The sequence below is a fragment of the Ascaphus truei genome, unplaced genomic scaffold (assembly GCF_040206685.1).
Source record: "Ascaphus truei isolate aAscTru1 unplaced genomic scaffold, aAscTru1.hap1 HAP1_SCAFFOLD_552, whole genome shotgun sequence".
Classification (NCBI taxonomy): domain Eukaryota; kingdom Metazoa; phylum Chordata; class Amphibia; order Anura; family Ascaphidae; genus Ascaphus; species Ascaphus truei.
This window is the reverse complement of record NW_027456884.1, coordinates 101,105-119,176: the sequence shown is the minus strand read 5'-3', so window position 1 is coordinate 119,176 and position 18,072 is coordinate 101,105. Positions and strand designations below refer to the sequence as shown.

General features: G+C 47.6%; 1 protein-coding gene across 1 annotated transcript in view; it reads left to right on the top strand.

Moving 5' to 3' along the window:
• The window catches only part of MRC2 (mannose receptor C-type 2), a 92,839-nt gene that overhangs the window by 15,122 nt on the left and 59,645 nt on the right, over positions 1-18,072 (top strand). The window contains exons 2-9 of the mRNA XM_075584355.1: positions 2,107-2,499; positions 5,493-5,666; positions 6,518-6,682; positions 12,460-12,573; positions 13,960-14,103; positions 14,922-15,113; positions 16,491-16,645; positions 17,610-17,717. Of these exons, the coding sequence (XP_075440470.1) occupies positions 2,107-2,499; positions 5,493-5,666; positions 6,518-6,682; positions 12,460-12,573; positions 13,960-14,103; positions 14,922-15,113; positions 16,491-16,645; positions 17,610-17,717 (1,445 nt within the window). The remainder of the gene's footprint in view (positions 1-2,106; positions 2,500-5,492; positions 5,667-6,517; positions 6,683-12,459; positions 12,574-13,959; positions 14,104-14,921; positions 15,114-16,490; positions 16,646-17,609; positions 17,718-18,072) is intronic.

Sequence of the window (18,072 nt, the reverse complement as noted above, 5' to 3'; positions counted from 1 at the left end):
CAGACAGAGAGAGAGAGAGAGAGAGAGAGAGAGATGGATAGGGAGAGAGAGATGGATACACAGACACATAGAGAGGGAGAGATAGATGGATAGAGAGAGAGAGATGGATAGAGGGACACATAGAGAGAGAGAGAGATGGATAGAGAGCGAGATGGATACACAGAGAGAGAGAGAGAGAGAGAGAGAGAGAGAGAGAGAGAGAGAGATGGACACACAGACACATAGAGAGAGAGGGATAGATGGATAGAGAGAGAGATGGATACACAGACACATAGAGAGAGAGAGAGAGAGAGAGAGATGGATAGAGAGAGAGAGATGGACACACAGACAGACAGATACACAGATAGAGAGATGGATACACAGACAGAGAGATGGATACACAGACAGAGAGAGAGAGAGATGGATAGAGAGAGAGAGATGGATAGAGAGATGGATACACAGACACATAGAGAGAGAGAGAGAGATGGATAGAGAGAGAGAGAGAGAGAGATGGATATACACACAGAAAGAGAGATGGATACACAGACAGAGAGATGGATACACAGACAGACAGATACACAGATAGAGAGATGGATACACAGACAGAGAGATGGATACACAGACAGAGAGAGAGAGATGGATACACAGACAGACAGATACACAGATAGAGAGAGATACACAGACAGAGAGATGGATAGAGATGGATAGAGAGAGAGAGATGGATAGAGAGAGATGGATAGAGAGAGAGATGGATACACAGACAGATAGAGCGAGAGAGATGGATAGAGAGAGAGAGAGATGGATAGAGAGAGAGAGATGGATAGAGAGAGAGAGATGGATAGAGAGAGAGAGAGATGGACACAGAGAGAGAGAGAGAGATGGATAGAGAGAGAGAGATGGACACACAGACAGAGAGAGAGAGATAGGGAGAGAGAGATGGATAGAGAGAGAGAGATAGATGGATAGAGAGAGAGAGATGGATAGAGAGAGAGAGATGGATACACACACACACACAGAGAGAGAGAGAGAGAGAGAGAGAGAGAGAGAGAGAGAGAGAGAGAGAGAGAGAGAGAGAGATGGACAGAGAGAGAGAGAGAGAGAGAGAGAGATGGACACACAGACAGAGAGATGGATGGATGGATAGAGAGAGATGGATGGATGGATGGATAGAGAGAGAGAGATGGATGGATGGATGGATAGAGAGAGAGAGATGGATGGATGGATAGAGAGAGAGAGATGGATGGATAGAGAGAGAGAGAGAGAGAGAGAGAGATGGACAGACAGAGAGAGAGAGAGAGAGAGAGAGAGAGATGGACACACAGAGAGAGAGAGAGAGAGAGAGATAGAGATGGACACACAGACAGAGAGAGAGAGAGATGGATACACAGACAGGGAGATGGATAGAGACGGACAGAGAGAGAGAGATGGACACACAGACAGATATGGATGGATGGACACACAGACATAGAGAGAGAGAGAGAGAGAGATGGACACACAGACGGATAGACACACAGACAGAGAGAGAGAGAGAGATGGACACACAGACGGACAGACACAGACGGATATGGATGGATGGACACACAGACGGACAGACACAGACGGAGATGGATGGATGGACACAGATGGACAGACACACAGACGGATAGACACACAGAGAGAGAGAGAGATGGACACACAGACGGACAGACACACAGACGGATAGACACACAGACAGAGAGAGAGAGAGAGAGAGAGAGAGAGAGAGAGAGAGAGAGATGGACACACAGACGGACAGACACACAGACGGATATGGATGGATGGACACACAGACAGATATGCATGGATGGACACACAGACGGATAGACACACAGACAGAGATGGGTGGATGGACACACAGACGGATAGGCGGATGGATGGACACACAGACAGAGATGGGTGGATGGACACACAGACGGATAGACACACAGACAGATAGGCGGATGGATGGACTCACAGACGGATAGACACACAGACAGATAGGCGGATGGATGGACACACAGACAGAGATGGGTGGATGGACACACAGACGGACAGACACACAGACAGATAGGCGGATGGATATGCCGTGGTGTATATGGCCGTGGCTTCAGTTTCGATCTCCCCCTGCAGATCCCGAGCCGTTCCTGGTGTTCAGCCCGGAGTTGGGCGGATGCCTCCAGACACGTGACTCCGTGGTCCGCATGACACGGCCCTGTAACCTCACCTCCCTCACCCAGCAGTGGCTGTGGGTCTCCGGCCAGCGTCTCTTCAACGTGGGCTCCCTGCAGTGCCTCTGGGTGCCCTCCCTCAGCAACGGCACGGCCACCGCCGTGTCCACCTACCAGTGCGACCACGAGAACTTCCACGTCATCCGCCGCTGCGAGGCCCAGCTGGAGCAGCTCACCCACGCCCTGGTGCCACGGGCCGCCAACGTCACGGGCCTGCAGCAGCCGCCGGCGCGGACGGGCAGCCCGTGGCTCATCCACGGAACCAACCGCAGCGTATGCTCTGCCGTCTACCTGGGTAGGGGCTGACACGGAACACAGGACACGGAACACAGGACACGGAACACCTCCGACACCCTGTTAGATCCTGAGCTTCCTTTCTTACCTTCTGTCTATCCCAAGCCTGTCTGCTTCCCCTCACTGTATTACCCCCTACCACCCCTGCTGGGAGGCGGTCCCATGGATCCACTACCCTTTCTGTGAAGAAGTATCTACTTGTATGTTCCTTCCAGCTTCAGAGAACTTCCTCTGGCTCTAACTCTTCTCTCTTTCTGACACGTGCTTCTCTCCTGTACTCTGTTGAAACCCTTTATATATGTGACAGTGTCTCCCATATCCCCCTCTCCCTTCTCCCCCCTAAGCTGCACATATTAACCCTTTATATATGTGACAGTGTCTCTCATATACCCCTCTCCCTTCTCCCCCCTAAGCTGCACATATTAACCCTTTATATATGTGACAGTGTCTCTCATATCCCCCTCTCCCTTCTCCCCCCTAAGCTGCACATATTAACCCTTTATATATGTGACAGTGTCTCTCATATCCCCCTCTCCCTTCTCCCCTCTAAGCTGCACATATTAACCCTTTATATATGTGACAGTATCTCCCATATCCCCCTCTCCCTTCTCCCCTCTAAGCTGCACATATTAACCCTTTATATATGTGACAGTGTCTCTCATATCCCCCTCTCCCTTCTCCCCTCTAAGCTGCACATATTAACCCTTTATATATGTGACAGTATCTCCCATATCCCCCTCTCCCTTCTCTCCTCTAAGCTGCACATATTAACCCTTTATATATGTGACAGTGTCTCTCATATCCCCCTCTCCCTTCTCTCCCCCTAAGCTGCACATATTAACCCTTTATATATGTGACAGTATCTCCCATATCCCCCTCTCCCTTCTCTCCTCTAAGCTGCACATATTAACCCTTTACTGTATATATGTGACAGTGTCTCCCATATCCCCCTCTCCCTTCTCTCCCCCTAAGCTGCACATATTAACCCTTTATATATGTGACAGTGTCTCCCATATCCCCCTCTCCCTTCTCCCCTCTAAGCTGCACATATTAACCCTTTATATATGTGACAGTGTCTCTCATATCCCCCTCTCCCTTCTCTCCCCCTAAGCTGCACATATTAACCCTTTATATATGTGACAGTATCTCCCATATCCCCCTCTCCCTTCTCTCCTCTAAGCTGCACATATTAACCCTTTATATATGTGACAGTGTCTCTCATATCCCCCTCTCCCTTCTCTCCTCTATGCTGCACATATTAACCCTTTATATATGTGACAGTGTCTCTCATATCCCCCTCTCCCTTCTCCCCTCTAAGCTGCACATATTAACCCTTTATATATGTGACAGTGTCTCTCATATCCCCCTCTCCCTTCTCTCCTCTAAGCTGCACATATTAACCCTTTATATATGTGACAGTGTCTCTCATATCCCCCTCCCCCTCTAAGCTGCACATATTAACCCTTTATATACGTGACAGTGTCTCTCATATCCCCCTCTCCCTTCCCTCTTGTAAGCTGCACATATTAACCCTTTATATATGTGACAGTGTCTCCCATATCCCCCTCTCCCTTCCCTCCTCTAAGCTGCACATATTAACCCTTTATATATGTGACAGTGTCTCTCATATCCCCCTCTCCCTTCTCCCCTCTAAGCTGCACATATTAACACTTTATATATGTGACAGTGTCTCCCATATCCCCCTCTCCCTTCTCCCCTCTAAGCTGCACATATTAACCCTTTATATATGTGACAGTGTCTCTCATATCCCCCTCTCCCTTCTCTCCTCTAAGCTGCACATATTAACCCTTTATATATGTGACAGTGCCTCTCATATCCCCCTCTCCCTTCTCCCCTCTAAGCTGCACATATTAACCCTTTATAAATGTGACAGTGTCTCCCATATCCCCCTCTCCCTTCTCCCCTCTAAGCTGCACATATTAACCCTTTATATATGTGACAGTGCCTCTCATATCCCCCTCTCCCCTCTAAGCTGCACATATTAACCCTTTATATATGTGACAGTGTCTCTCATATCCCCCTCTCCCTTCTCTCCTCTAAGCTGCACATATTAACCCTTTATATATGTGACAGTGCCTCTCATATCCCCCTCTCCCCTCTAAGCTGCACATATTAACCCTTTATATATGTGACAGTGTCTCTCATATCCCCCTCCCCCTCTAAGCTGCACATATTAACCCTTTATATATGTGACAGTGTCTCTCATATCCCCCTCTCCCTTCCCTCCTGTAAGCTGCACATATTAACCCTTTATATATGTGACAGTGTCTCTCATATCCCCCTCTCCCTTCCCTCCTGTAAGCTGCACATATTAACCCTTTATATATGTGACAGTGTCTCATATCCCCCTCTCCCTTCCCTCCTCTAAGCTGCACATATTAACCCTTTATATATGTGACAGTCTCTCATATCCCCCTCTCCCTTCTCCCCTCTAAGCTGCACATATTAACCCTTTATATATGTGACAGTGTCTCTCATATCCCCCTCTCCTTTCCCTCCTCTAAGCTGCACATATTAACCCTTTATATGTGTGACAGTTTCTCTCATATCCCCCTCTCCCTTCTCAGCTGCACATATTAACCCTTTATATATGTGACAGTTTCTCTCATATCCCCCTTTCCCTTCTCCCCTCTAAGCTGCACATATTAACCCCCTCTCTCCCTTTCTTCTTCTATCCCTCTTCCCCCTCACCTGTTCCTCTCTATCTCTGTTTCGCTCTATCCCCTCTCTTCTCTCTCCTTCTGTTTCCCCTTTCCTCTCACTCCTTCTCCCCCTCTCTACCCTGCTCTTCTCCCCTTCCTCTTTCCATGCTTCTCCCCCTGCCTCCCCCTCTCTCTACCCTGCCATGCTCCCCTTCCTCTCCCTGCTCTCTCTAGGCTTCTCCCCCTCCCTCTCCAGTCTGTCTCTCCTCTCCCTCTCTCCCTCTCTCCACCCCTTCCCCTATTCTCATCCTCCCTTCTCTCCCCCTTTCAGATATTTACACCATCCAAGGCAACTCCAACGGCCGCCCCTGTGCCATCCCCTTTAAGTACGACAACCAGTGGTTCTACAGTTGCACCAACACAGGCCGGGAGGACGGCCACCTCTGGTGTGCCACCACCGTGGACTACGGCAAGGACGAGAAGTGGGGTTTCTGCCCAGTAAAGAGTAAGCAAAACCCTACAACACTAACACCCCCCCCCCCCCCTTCCCGAGGCCTCACAGTCCGTGTCATAATCCAGGAAACTAACGTGGCACCCAGAGGTGGTATATATCACTGGTATATATCACAGCATTCATAGTTTGTTAAGGTCACTGCCCCGGCAGGGGCGCCAACGCCACGTGGGGGTTCGGTAAAGCTGAAAACTGTCCCGCAGAGCTTACAATCATCTCAAGAGACTTGGTAGACGAAGGGATACACAAAGCCTATATTTTTATATCCGGAACCCATCGTTTCTCACCTTGGAATCTATAGATGTATCTAGACTTAGGGGCCCCATTCTAGTAGGCTCCGATCTCCCCCTCTCTAGTGTTGCAGCCTCCCACTTCAAGGACCAGACTGATCTCAACCCCCCCCCCCCCCCAAGTGGCCTCATTCTTGCAGCTTCAATGTTATCAGTACCAAATCGAACGGGTTTGGCACAGCCGTACCTTCGCATTCGGACGTCGGCGTTATCACCGTGTTCTGAAAGAGTCATCGCTGGCCGGATACCGTGAGGTGGGAAAATGCCAACACCGCTCCATCTGGCAGCGGTTTCATCGAAGCTACGAGAATGAGGCCCCTGAGTGTGTTACGTGTAAGTGAGGAGGGGGTAAGTGTGTTCTGGATAGCCCGGGTGGGAAAATCCATGCAAACGTTGACTCGTTCCCTTGATACATTTGGTGCTCTCGGCAGTCTTGAGCAAAGGGACCCTCTAGGTCCTTGAAAGTCATGGCCCAAGTTAGACTTCCATTACGCCGCTCCGCTGGTCTTCATTGTTGACGGGCGACAGCTATGTGGTCATCTCTGCTTTTTCCAGATGACGACTGTGAAGCCTTCTGGGACAAAGACCCCCTGACCCACAGCTGCTACCAGTTTAATTTCCAGTCGGCTCTGTCGTGGAGCGAGTCCTGGACCAGCTGCCGGCAGCAGGACGCCCACCTCCTCAGCATCAACGAGATTCACGAGCAGACGTATATTAACGGTGACTGGACGACCTGGAGGATTCTGGGAAATGGCCGGTTACTGGTTAGATTACCAATGGGGGCGGGGGGTTCATTTTGCTGACGCTGTGGGTGCAATCCCAGGTGGCACAAACATATATATATATTTTTTTTGTTAAAGAGTTTAACAATGTCATTGTTTTCCTTGAACTAATCTAACTGCTGAAAGCAAAGACTTGGCTGCCTTTGGTCCTTCTGGGGTCTCTGAATGGAGGGCGTGTTTATCAATCAAGTGTTACTGTTATAATGATCCCATCCTGTCCTTATCAGAGAACTAATGGGAGAGGCCTGGGGAGTCTGCCCGGGTACTGACATCCTTAAGACAGTTTTGGATGGTGGCTTTGGTGTGTATAATGGTATTGGTGTGTATCATGGTGTTGGTGTGTATCATGGTGTTGGTGTGTATCGTGGTGTTGGTGTGTATCATGGTGTTGGTGTGCATCATGGTGTTGGTGTGTATCATGGTGTTGGTGTGTATCGTGGTGTTGGTGTGTATCATGGTGTTGGTGTGTATCATGGTGTTAGTGTGTATCATGGTGTTGGTGTTCGTTTGTATCATGGTGTTGATGTGGTGTGTATCATGGTCTTGGTGTGTATCATTGTGTTGTTGGTGATGTGTACCATGGTGTTGGTGTGTACCATGGTGTTGGTGTGTATCATGGTGTTGGTGTGTATCATGGTGTTGGTGTGTATATGATGTAGGTGTGTATCATGGTGTTGATGTATATCATAGTGTTGGTGTCGGTGTGTATCATGGTGTTTATGTATATCATGGTGTCGGTGTGTATCATGGTGTCGGTGTGTATCATGGTGTCGGTGTGTATCATGGTGTCGGTGTGTATCATGGTGTCGGTGTGTATCATGGTGTTGATGTATATCATGGTGTCGGTGTGTATCATGGTGTTGATGTATATCATGGTGTTGGTATGTACCATGGTGTTGGTATGTATCATGGTGTTGGTGTGTATCATAGTGTTGATGTATATCATGGTGTTGATGTATATCATGGTGTTGGTGTCGGTGTGTATCATTGTGTTGATGTATATCATGGTGTTGGTGTGTATCATGGTGTTGATGTATATCATGGTGTTGGTGTCGGTGTGTATCATGATGTCGTTGTGTATCATGGTGTTGATGTATATCATGGTGTTGGTGTTTGTGTGTATCATGGTGTTGATGTATATCATGGTGTTGGTGTCGGTGTGCATCATGGTGTTGATGTATATCATGGTGTTGGTGTCGGTGTGTATCATGGTGTTGATGTATATCATGGTGTCGGTGTGTATCATGGTGTTGATGTATATCATGGTGTCGGTGTGTATCATGGTGTTGATGTATATCATGGTGTTGGTGTCGGTGTGTATCATGGTGTCGGTGTGTATCATGGTGTTGATGTATATCATGGTGTCGGTGTGTATCATGGTGTTGATGTATATTATGGTGTTGATGTATATCATGGTGTTGGTGTCGGTGTGTATAATGGTGTCGGTGTGTATCATGGTGTTGATGTATATCATGGTGTCGGTGTGTATCATGGTGTTGATGTATATTATGGTGTTGATGTATATCATGGTGTTGGTGTCGGTGTGTATAATGGTGTCGGTGTGTATCATGGTGTTGATGTATATCATGGTGTCGGTGTGTATCATGGTGTTGATGTATATCATGGTGTCGGTGTGTATCATGGTGTTGATGTATATCATGGTGTTGGTGTCGGTGTGTATCATGGTGTTGATGTATATCATGGTGTTGGTGTCGGTGTGTATCACGGTGTCGGTGTGTATCATGGAGTTGATGTATATCATGGTGTTGGTGTGTATCATGGTGTTGATGTATATCATGTTGTCGGTGTGTATCATGGTGTTGGTGTCGGTGTGTATCATGGTGTCGGTGTGTATCATGGTGTTGATTTATATCATGGTGTTGGTGTCGGTGTGTATCATGGTGTCGGTGTGTATCATGGTGTTGATGTATATCATGGTGTTGGTGTCGGTGAGTATCATGGTGTTGATGTATATCATGGTGTTGGTGTCGTTGTGTATCATGGTGTTGCTGTATATCATGGTGTTGGTGTCGGTGTGTATCATGGTGTTTATGTATATCATGGTGTCGGTGTGTATCATGGTGTCGGTGTGTATCATGGTGTCGGTGTATATCATGGTGTTGGTGTGTATCATGGTGTTGATGTATATCATAGTGTTGATGTATATCATGGTGTTGGTGTCGTTGTGTATCATGGTGTTGATGTATATCATGGTGTTGGTGTCGGTGTGTATCATGGTGTTTATGTATATCATGGTGTCGGTGTGTATCATGGTGTCGGTGTGTATCATGGTGTCGGTGTGTATCATGGTGTCGGTGTGTATCATGGTGTCGGTGTGTATCATGGTGTCGGTGTGTATCATGGTGTCGGTGTGTATCATGGTGTTGATGTATATCATGGTGTTGGTGTCGGTGTGTATAATGGTGTCGGTGTGTATCATGGTGTTGATGTATATCATGGTGTCGGTGTGTATCATGGTGTTGATGTATATCATGGTGTCGGTGTGTATCATGGTGTTGATGTATATCATGGTGTCGGTGTGTATCATGGTGTTGATGTATATCATGGTGTTGGTGTCGGTGTGTATCATGGTGTCGGTGTGTATCATGGAGTTGAAGTATATCAAGGTTGTTGGTGTGTATCATGGTGTTGATGTATATCATGTTGTCGGTGTGTATCATGGTGTTGGTGTCGGTGTGTATCATGGTGTCGGTGTGTATCATGGTGTTGATTTATATCATGGTGTTGGTGTCGGTGTGTATCATGGTGTCGGTGTGTATCATGGTGTTGATGTATATCATGGTGTTGGTGTCGGTGTGTATCATGGTGTTGATGTATATCATGGTGTTGGTGTCGTTGTGTATCATGGTGTTGATGTATATCATGGTGTTGGTGTCGGTGTGTATCATGGTGTTTATGTATATCATGGTGTCGGTGTGTATCATGGGGTCGGTGTGTATCATGGTGTCGGTGTGTATCATGGTGTCGGTGTGTATCATGGTGTTGGTGTGTATCATGGTGTCGGTGTGTATCATGGTGTCGGTGTGTATCATGGTGTCGGTGTGTATCATGGTGTCGGTGTGTATCATGGTGTTGGTGTGTATCATGGTGTTGATGTATATCATGGTGTCGGTGTGTATCATGGTGTTGATGTATATCATGGTGTTGGTATGTATCATGGTGTTGGTATGTATCATGGTGTTGGTGTGTATCATAGTGTTGATGTATATCATGGTGTTGATGTATATCATGGTGTTGGTGTCGGTGTGTATCATTGTGTTGATGTATATCATGGTGTTATGTATATCATGGTGTTGGTGTCGGTGTGTATCATGGTGTTGATGTATATCATGGTGTTGGTGTGTATCATGGTGTTGATGTATATCATGGTGTTGATGTATATCATGGTGTTGATGTATATCATGGTGTTGGTGTCGTTGTGTATCATGGTGTTGATGTATATCATGGTGTTGGTGTCGGTGTGTATCATGGTGTTTATGTATATCATGGTGTCGGTGTGTATCATGGTGTCGGTGTGTATCATGGTGTCGGTGTGTATCATGGTGTCGGTGTGTATCATGGTCTCGGTGTGTATCATGGTGTCGGTGTATATCATGGTGTTGGTGTCGGTGTGTATCATGGTGTCGGTGTGTATCATGGTGTTGATGTATATCATGGTGTTGGTGTCGGTGTGTATCATGGTGTCGGTGTGTATCATGGTGTTGATGTATATCATGGTGTTGGTGTCGGTGTGTATCATGGTGTCGGTGTGTATCATGGTGTTGATGTATATCATGGTGTCGGTGTGTATCATGGTGTTGATGTATATCATGGTGTCGGTGTGTATCATGGTGTTGGTGTGTATCATGGTGTTGATGTATATCATGGTGTCGGTGTGTATCATGGTGTTGATGTATATCATGGTGTCGGTGTGTATCATGGTGTTGGTGTCGGTGTGTATCATGGTGTCGGTGTGTATCATGGTGTTGATGTATATCATGGTGTTGGTGTCGGTGTGTATGATGGTGTCGGTGTGTATCATGGTGTTGATGTATATCATGGTGTTGGTGTCGCAGTGTATCATGGTGTTGAGGTATATCATGGTGTTGGTGTTTGTGTGTATCGCAGTAGAAAAGAATGGTGGAGCACTGCTGGAAAAAATGAAGGGCCTCCAGCCCTTCATTTTTTCCAGCTGTGCTCCACCATTCTTTTCTACTGCGATTTACCATTACCGGAAGGAGGCACGCTACATTCTCCAGGACATGCATCAACCGTGAGTTAAATGTTCTTTTCAATAATATGCAGTTTGTATATACTACTGGGCGATTTTTCTGCTCAAGCCTAGGGATATAGGTGTCTTGCTCCATTAGTGGGTGTGGGGTGGGCTCTCTTCATTGAGTGTTCATTACACACACTCACTGTGGGGATCCTCAACCTTTATTTGGTATCCCACACTATGGCTACAAGGTGAGCATCTAAGCCTATATACTGCACATATACCCTTGTTGAAGATATATTCTCTCCTGGACTATTATGCTATATTGCTATCAGACTCCGGATATTGGAAGCACCTATTGGGGATTCATTTCCCATCTCCACTGTGTTTGTGTGTATGATGGTGTTGATGTATTTCATGGTGTTGGTGTCGTTGTGTATCATAGTGTTGATGTATATCATGGTGTTGGTGTTGGTGTCGGTGTGTATCATGGTGTTGATGTATATCATGGTGTGAGTGTCGGTGTGTATCATGGTGTTGATGTATATCATGGTGTTGGTGTCGGTGTGTATCATGGTGTTGGTGTATATCATGGTGTTGGTGTATATCATGGTGTTAGTGTATATCATGGTGTTGGTGTCGTTGTGTATCATGGTGTTGATGTATATCATGGTGTTGGTGTTGGTGTGTATCATGCTGTTGGTGTCGGTGTGTATCATGGTGTCTGTGTATACCATGGTGTCGGTATGTATCATGGTGTTGATGTATATCATGGTGTTGGTGTCGTTGTGTATCATGGTGTTGATGTATATCATGGTGTTGGTGTCGGTGTGTATCATGGTGTTGATGTATATCATGGTGTTGGTGTAGGTGTGTATCATGGTGTTGATGTATATCATGGTGTTGGTGTCGTTGTGTATCATGGTGTTGATGTATATCATGGTGTTGGTGTCGTTGTGTATCATGGTGTTGATGTATATCATGGTGTTGGTGTCGTTGTGTATCATGGTGTTGATGTATATCATGGAGTTGGTGTAGGTGTGTATCATGGTGTTGATGTATATCATGGTGTTGGTGTCGGTGTGTATCATGGTGTTGGTGTGTATCATGGTGTTGATGTATATCATGGTGTTGGTGTGTATCATGGTGTTGATGTGTATCATGGTGTTGATGTGTATCATGGTGTTGGTGTGTATCATGGTGTTGGTGTGTATCATGGTGTTGATGTGTATCATGGTGTTGATGTGTATCATGGTGTCGGTGTGTATCATGGTGTTGATGTATATCATGGTGTTGGTGTCGGTGTGTATCATGGTGTTGATGTATATCATGGTGTTGGTGTGTATCATGGTGTTGATGTGTATCATGGTGTTGGTGTGTATCATGGTGTTGATGTATATCATGGTGTTGGTGTGTATCATGGTGTTGGTGTTGGTGTGTATCATAGTGTTGGTGTGTATCATGGTGTTGGCGTGTCATTGTGTGCCTCTCACTCACAGGTTTGCTGACCGGATACAGTTCCACATTATGGATGGGGCTGAATGACCTAGATATTAATGGGGGCTGGCAGTGGTCAGATGGATCACCGTTAAAATACCTCAATTGGGAGAGCGGTGAGACTTTTATCTGTCTGTCTATATCTATATATCAATCCAAATGGTCTATCTATCTAACTTATCCAACCTATTTCTATCCAACCTATATCTACCCAACCTATATCTACCCAACCTATATCTACCCAACCTATATCTACCCAACCTATATCTACCCATCCATTCATCATCTATTTATCTATCCATCATCTATTTATCTACCAATCATCTATTTATCTATCCATCATCTATTTATCTATCCATCATCTATTTATCTATCCATCATATATGTATCTACCCATCTTCTAATTATCTATCCATCATCTATTTATCTACCCATCATCTATTTATCTACCCATCATCTATTTATCTACCCATCATCTATTTATCTACCCATCATCTATTTATCTACCCATCATCTATTTATCTACCCATCATCTATTTATCTACCCATCATCTATTTATCTACCCATCATCTATTTATCTACCCATCATCTATTTATCTACCCATCATCTATTTATCTATCCATCATCTATTTATCTACCCATCATCTATTTATCTACCCATCATCTATTTATCCATCCATCATCTATTTATCTACCCATCATCTATTTATCTACCCATCATCTATTTATCTACCCATCATCTATTTATCTACCCATCATCTATTTATCTATCCATCATCTATTTATCTACCCATCATCTATTTATCTACCCATCATCTATTTATCTACCCATCATCTATTTATCTACCCATCATCTATTTATCTACCCATCATCTATTTATCTACCCATCATCTATTTATCTACCCATCATCTATTTATCTATCCATCATCTATTTATCCACCCATCATCTATTTATCCATCCATCATCTATTTATCCATCCATCATCTATTTATCTACCCATCATCTATTTATCTATCCATCATCTATTTATCTACCCATCATCTATTTATCCATCCATCATCTATTTATCTACCCATCATCTATTTATCTATCCATCATCTATTTATCTACCCATCATCTATTTATCCATCCATCATCTATTTATCTACCCATCATCTATTTATCTATCCATCATCTATTTATCTATTCGTCTATCTATCCGTCTGTTTATCCTGTCTATCTATCTTTCTCTGCTCTCATTTGGTTCTGACGGTATCTCTAACTCTCTCCTTCTCTCTCATCGGAGTAGATTCACAAAGCCCCGGTAAAGGATTATCGGCTCTCGATCACCGTTAACTGCCATTCAAGTCAATGGCGGCTAATGCCGAATCGAGCTCCGGTACCTCTTACCCGAGCTTTGTAAATCCCGGCGTTAATCTCTCCCTCTTCCAATCTCCTCCTTCTCTCCCTCTCGCTTCCCCGATTCCTCCCTTCTCTTCTCTCCACTCGGCGACTCAGACCAGCCGAGTAATTCCAACGAGGAGAACTGCGCCGTCATCCGCACCGAATCCTCCGGGTCCTGGCAGAACCGGGACTGTGCCAACGCCCGGCCCTATGTGTGCAAGAAGATGTCCGCCCGGGCCCGGGACACTCCGTCTGTAGGTGAGTGGCTGCCACCAGTGGGAGGTATGGGGGCATATTACCTCCAGGGGACAGTGGGCGGTCTGTATCGAGACTTGTGTGGTCACTGATCTTTTCTCACCAAAGGAGGGCTTGGACACTGAGGTGTGTATGGTGCCGTCACTGCCCATCCATGGCCTTTGAAGTACCGGCCAGGCTTGTGCTCCTGTTGCCCACACTCTTCCCTCCCAGATGTAGCAGGCATTGTTGCCCTTTCTGGTGCATTTCGGTGGGATACCTCATTGCATCCTACGGGAACCCTCTGATATTCTGCCGGGAAAACGGGATACGTTGAGTTATCCGGAGAGAAGGTCACAACGTTACCTCTGTGTTACAATGTATGTAAGAGATGGGTGGAGAGCACGGCCCCCCAACAACTGTCCCAGGCCCGGCGGCAGAGGGGGGCTTGTTGCGCCCCGACCAGATGTCGGGCCATTGATTTCCTGGTGTGGGCTCTACCTCGCTGCCCACGGGTTCTCCTGCCACCTCTGGTCAACAATTTGTTGGGCCCCTTCCTCCATCCCCTTAAACAACTTCCAGTGCCCTTGCCCCACCCCCTTCAAGAGCCTGTAGGGTCCGTCGGCAGCCCCCCACCACCACATATCCCGGTGGCTCCCACCCATCCTCTTGCTCAAAGACCCCTGGGCCCCCCGGGAGAGCTTTCGGCGATCCTGGTGGGGCGATCTCCCGGTCACATTTCCACGGACTGGCTTGTTTATCCTGTGATGTTGAGTGAGGGTTAGCTTCATTCCTCTGAGTCTCGGCTCCCATTTATGTCTTTCCCTGTCCCCCCCCTGCAGACCCCCAGGAGCCGGACGTAGAGGTAGACTGCGACCCCGGCTGGCAGAGTTTCGGGGCTCACTGCTACCGTCTGAACAGCGAGAAGAAGAGCTGGCAGGAGGCCAAGAAGGCGTGCATCCGGGGAGAGGGTGACCTGGTCAGCGTCCACACTTTACTGGAACTGGAGTTTGTAACCAAGCAGGTCAAGCAAGGCAAGTGAGCTACATCGTCATACTCAGTCCTGATGTGGATAGCCAAACCCTTGCTGAGATACTCACACTATTCCTTGTGTCGCTACCACCACTCCTTTTTTTCAGGCTTGCCAATAAATGGGTACAAATGTTTTGGAGGGCCACTGTCGTACTGCCCCCAGTTTCCCCCTATCTCCTCTCTCACTCAATCCCCCCCTCCTCTCTCACTCAATTCCCCCTCCTCATCTCATTCAATATCCCCCGTCTCTCATTCCCCCCATCTCCTCTCATTCCCCCCCATCTCCTCTCATTCAATCACCTCGCCTCCTCTCTCACTCAATTCCTGCTCCTCCTCTCTCCCTCAATCCGCTCTCCACCTCGCACTCAATTCCTCCTCCTCCCATTCAATCCCTCCTCCTCTCTCACTCAATTCCTCCTCCTCTCACTCAATCCACCCTCCTCCTCTCACTCCATTCCCCCTCCTCTCATTCAATCCCTCCTCCTCCTCTCACTCAATTCCTCCTCCTCTCACTCAATCCACCCTCCTCCTCTCACTCAATTCCTCCTCCTCTCACTCAATCCCTCCTCTCTCACTCAATTCCTCCTCCTCTCACTCAATTCCCCCATCTTCTTCTACCTCTCAACATTTCCCTGTCCCCTCCTTCCTTCTAAGAATGTTTGCATAGGGGGTGGAGAGAGACCTCCGGGGCCACGGCATAGGGGAGCTGGGGTCCCATGGGCAGTCCCACCTTCCAGCTCCGGCCGGGGGCACCGGCAGCAGGGATGGGGGATGGGATGGGGGATGGACTTGGGGATAGGTGTCAGCCCATGGCCAAGGGTTGACCACCCTTGTTCTGGATTGTCATCTCCTCCGGGCAACGATCACCTTCCTACTGTCTACTGTATCTTAACATACATGTACTCGTACGTCATGCAATGTTATTGTCCCACCTCCCACCTTGTTCTGCACTGTGGAATATGTTGGCGCCATCCAAATAAAGAAGGAGGAGATGGAGAAGAAGAAGGAGAAGAAGACACCTTGGGGTGTTTTGAGGGATAGAACTGCTCAGTACATACTATTATCATCATTTATTGATAACGCGTCAGCATATTCCATAGCGCGGTACAACCGTGTTGGAGGACGCCGACAAGAAAACGTCAAACATTAACATACATGGGTACAGTAGGTATGGAGGCCCTGTCCCAAGGAGCTTGCAATCTATAAGGAAGAGTAAGTATGGCCATAAGTGCCTTACACACTGCACTGACTTCTCGCTGTAGATTAGACGTGAACCACGGGTTGATAGCACGGTTTTGTGATTCTCTGTCCTTGCTCTCTCTCCTCTCCCCCCAACCCTCCCCTCGCGCCCCCCCCACCCCCCACCCCCCTCACCACAGACATGGAGGAGCTGTGGATTGGGATGAACGACTTGAAGCAGCAGATGAATTTCGAGTGGTCGGACGGGAGCGCGGTGACCTTCACTTCGTGGCACCCCTTCGAACCCAACAACTTCCGGGACAGCCTGGAGGACTGCGTGACCATCTGGGGGCCGGTGAGAGCCTGTGTGTGGGGGGAGGGGGAGGGGCGAGATTAATGGGTGGTGGTCTAAACTTCCCGAGGGGGATAATGCCAGTACCGGTGGGATCGTAGCTGGACCTTACTTTGCGTGACCATCTGTTGGTTGATGTGTCCCGGGAACAGGGGTATGAGAATAAGGGGAGGCGATCTTCTTAAGCTCTGGCACTGAAGGCGGTATCTCACCAGCTGCTATAAAGGTAGCAACCTTACTGATGCCAACGTTTCCACTCTAAGAACACCCTTCATCTGTGTGTTTGAGAAGGCTGTTATGGCAGCTCCGGTGTTATTCTACTCGCGTGCCGGCAAATCGCGCCTGCACGTCGGGTTAGAAGGAAGGTACCGCCGGTAGCTCCGCACCCCCGAACTCCTGCAAACAAAACGATGACATTCTTACCCAAATATCCCACCTAAAACCTACACGCAGCACGTTTCGGGAGTCTGGGGTAAAAGGGACATGGAAAGTGGGAAAGTCGGGGTCACTAACTTTACATGTACACATATACCGGGCTCCTGGCTTATAGTGTCAGATAACTGCCAGGGACCCGAGGGCAACAAGAGGGTTTCACCTTTATTATGAAGCCTAGTTACCCTTGCCCGTCACAGTAGCTATGTAGTAGCTACGTATCAGCTATGTAGTAACCATGTATCAGCTTTGTAGTAACCATGTAGTAGCTATGTAGTAACAATGTAGCAAATATGTGACAGCCATGTAGCAACTATGTGGTAGCCATGTAGTAACCATGTAGCAACTTTGTAGTAACCATGGAGTAGCTATGTAGCAACCGTGTAGCAACTGTGACAGCTATGTAGCAGCTATGTAGCAGCTATGTAGTAACATATTTTTGGGCTGGCTGGGTGAGATTGCACTATTGTGGGGGGGGGGGGGGTTTCTGTGCCCAGTGAGGAGCCCCTAACCTCTACATTGTTTTATTCCCCAGGATGGCAAATGGAACGACAGCCCCTGCAACCTGACCCTGCCATCCATCTGTAAGAAGCCCGGGCAGGTCGCCCAGGGAGCCAGCCCGGACCTCCACGGCTGCAGTAAGGTATTCACCCTGCCGTGCCAAGACGCCCTGCTACCCCGTGCGCCGGCTGCCACGGAAGGGCGGGTTTCAACCAAGTGCAGGAAGGGGAGGCATGTTTCCGAGAGAGAGAGAGAAGACCTAGGGCAGTTCTCTGATGCTGGAGGCGAAGGGGACATGTGAGGGAGGAACTTCTTCAGGGAGGGGTGGATCCACCCAGCAGAGGTGGTAGGGGGGTAATACAGTGAGGGGAATCAGAAACGCTTGGGGTAGACAGCAAGGAAGCTGAGGATCTAATAGGACCTGAGGGGGTTACAGCGGGTCGGAGAATTGGCCACCTGGGGTTAGAGGGGGCATTAGTGCTCTGCTGTGTAGCATT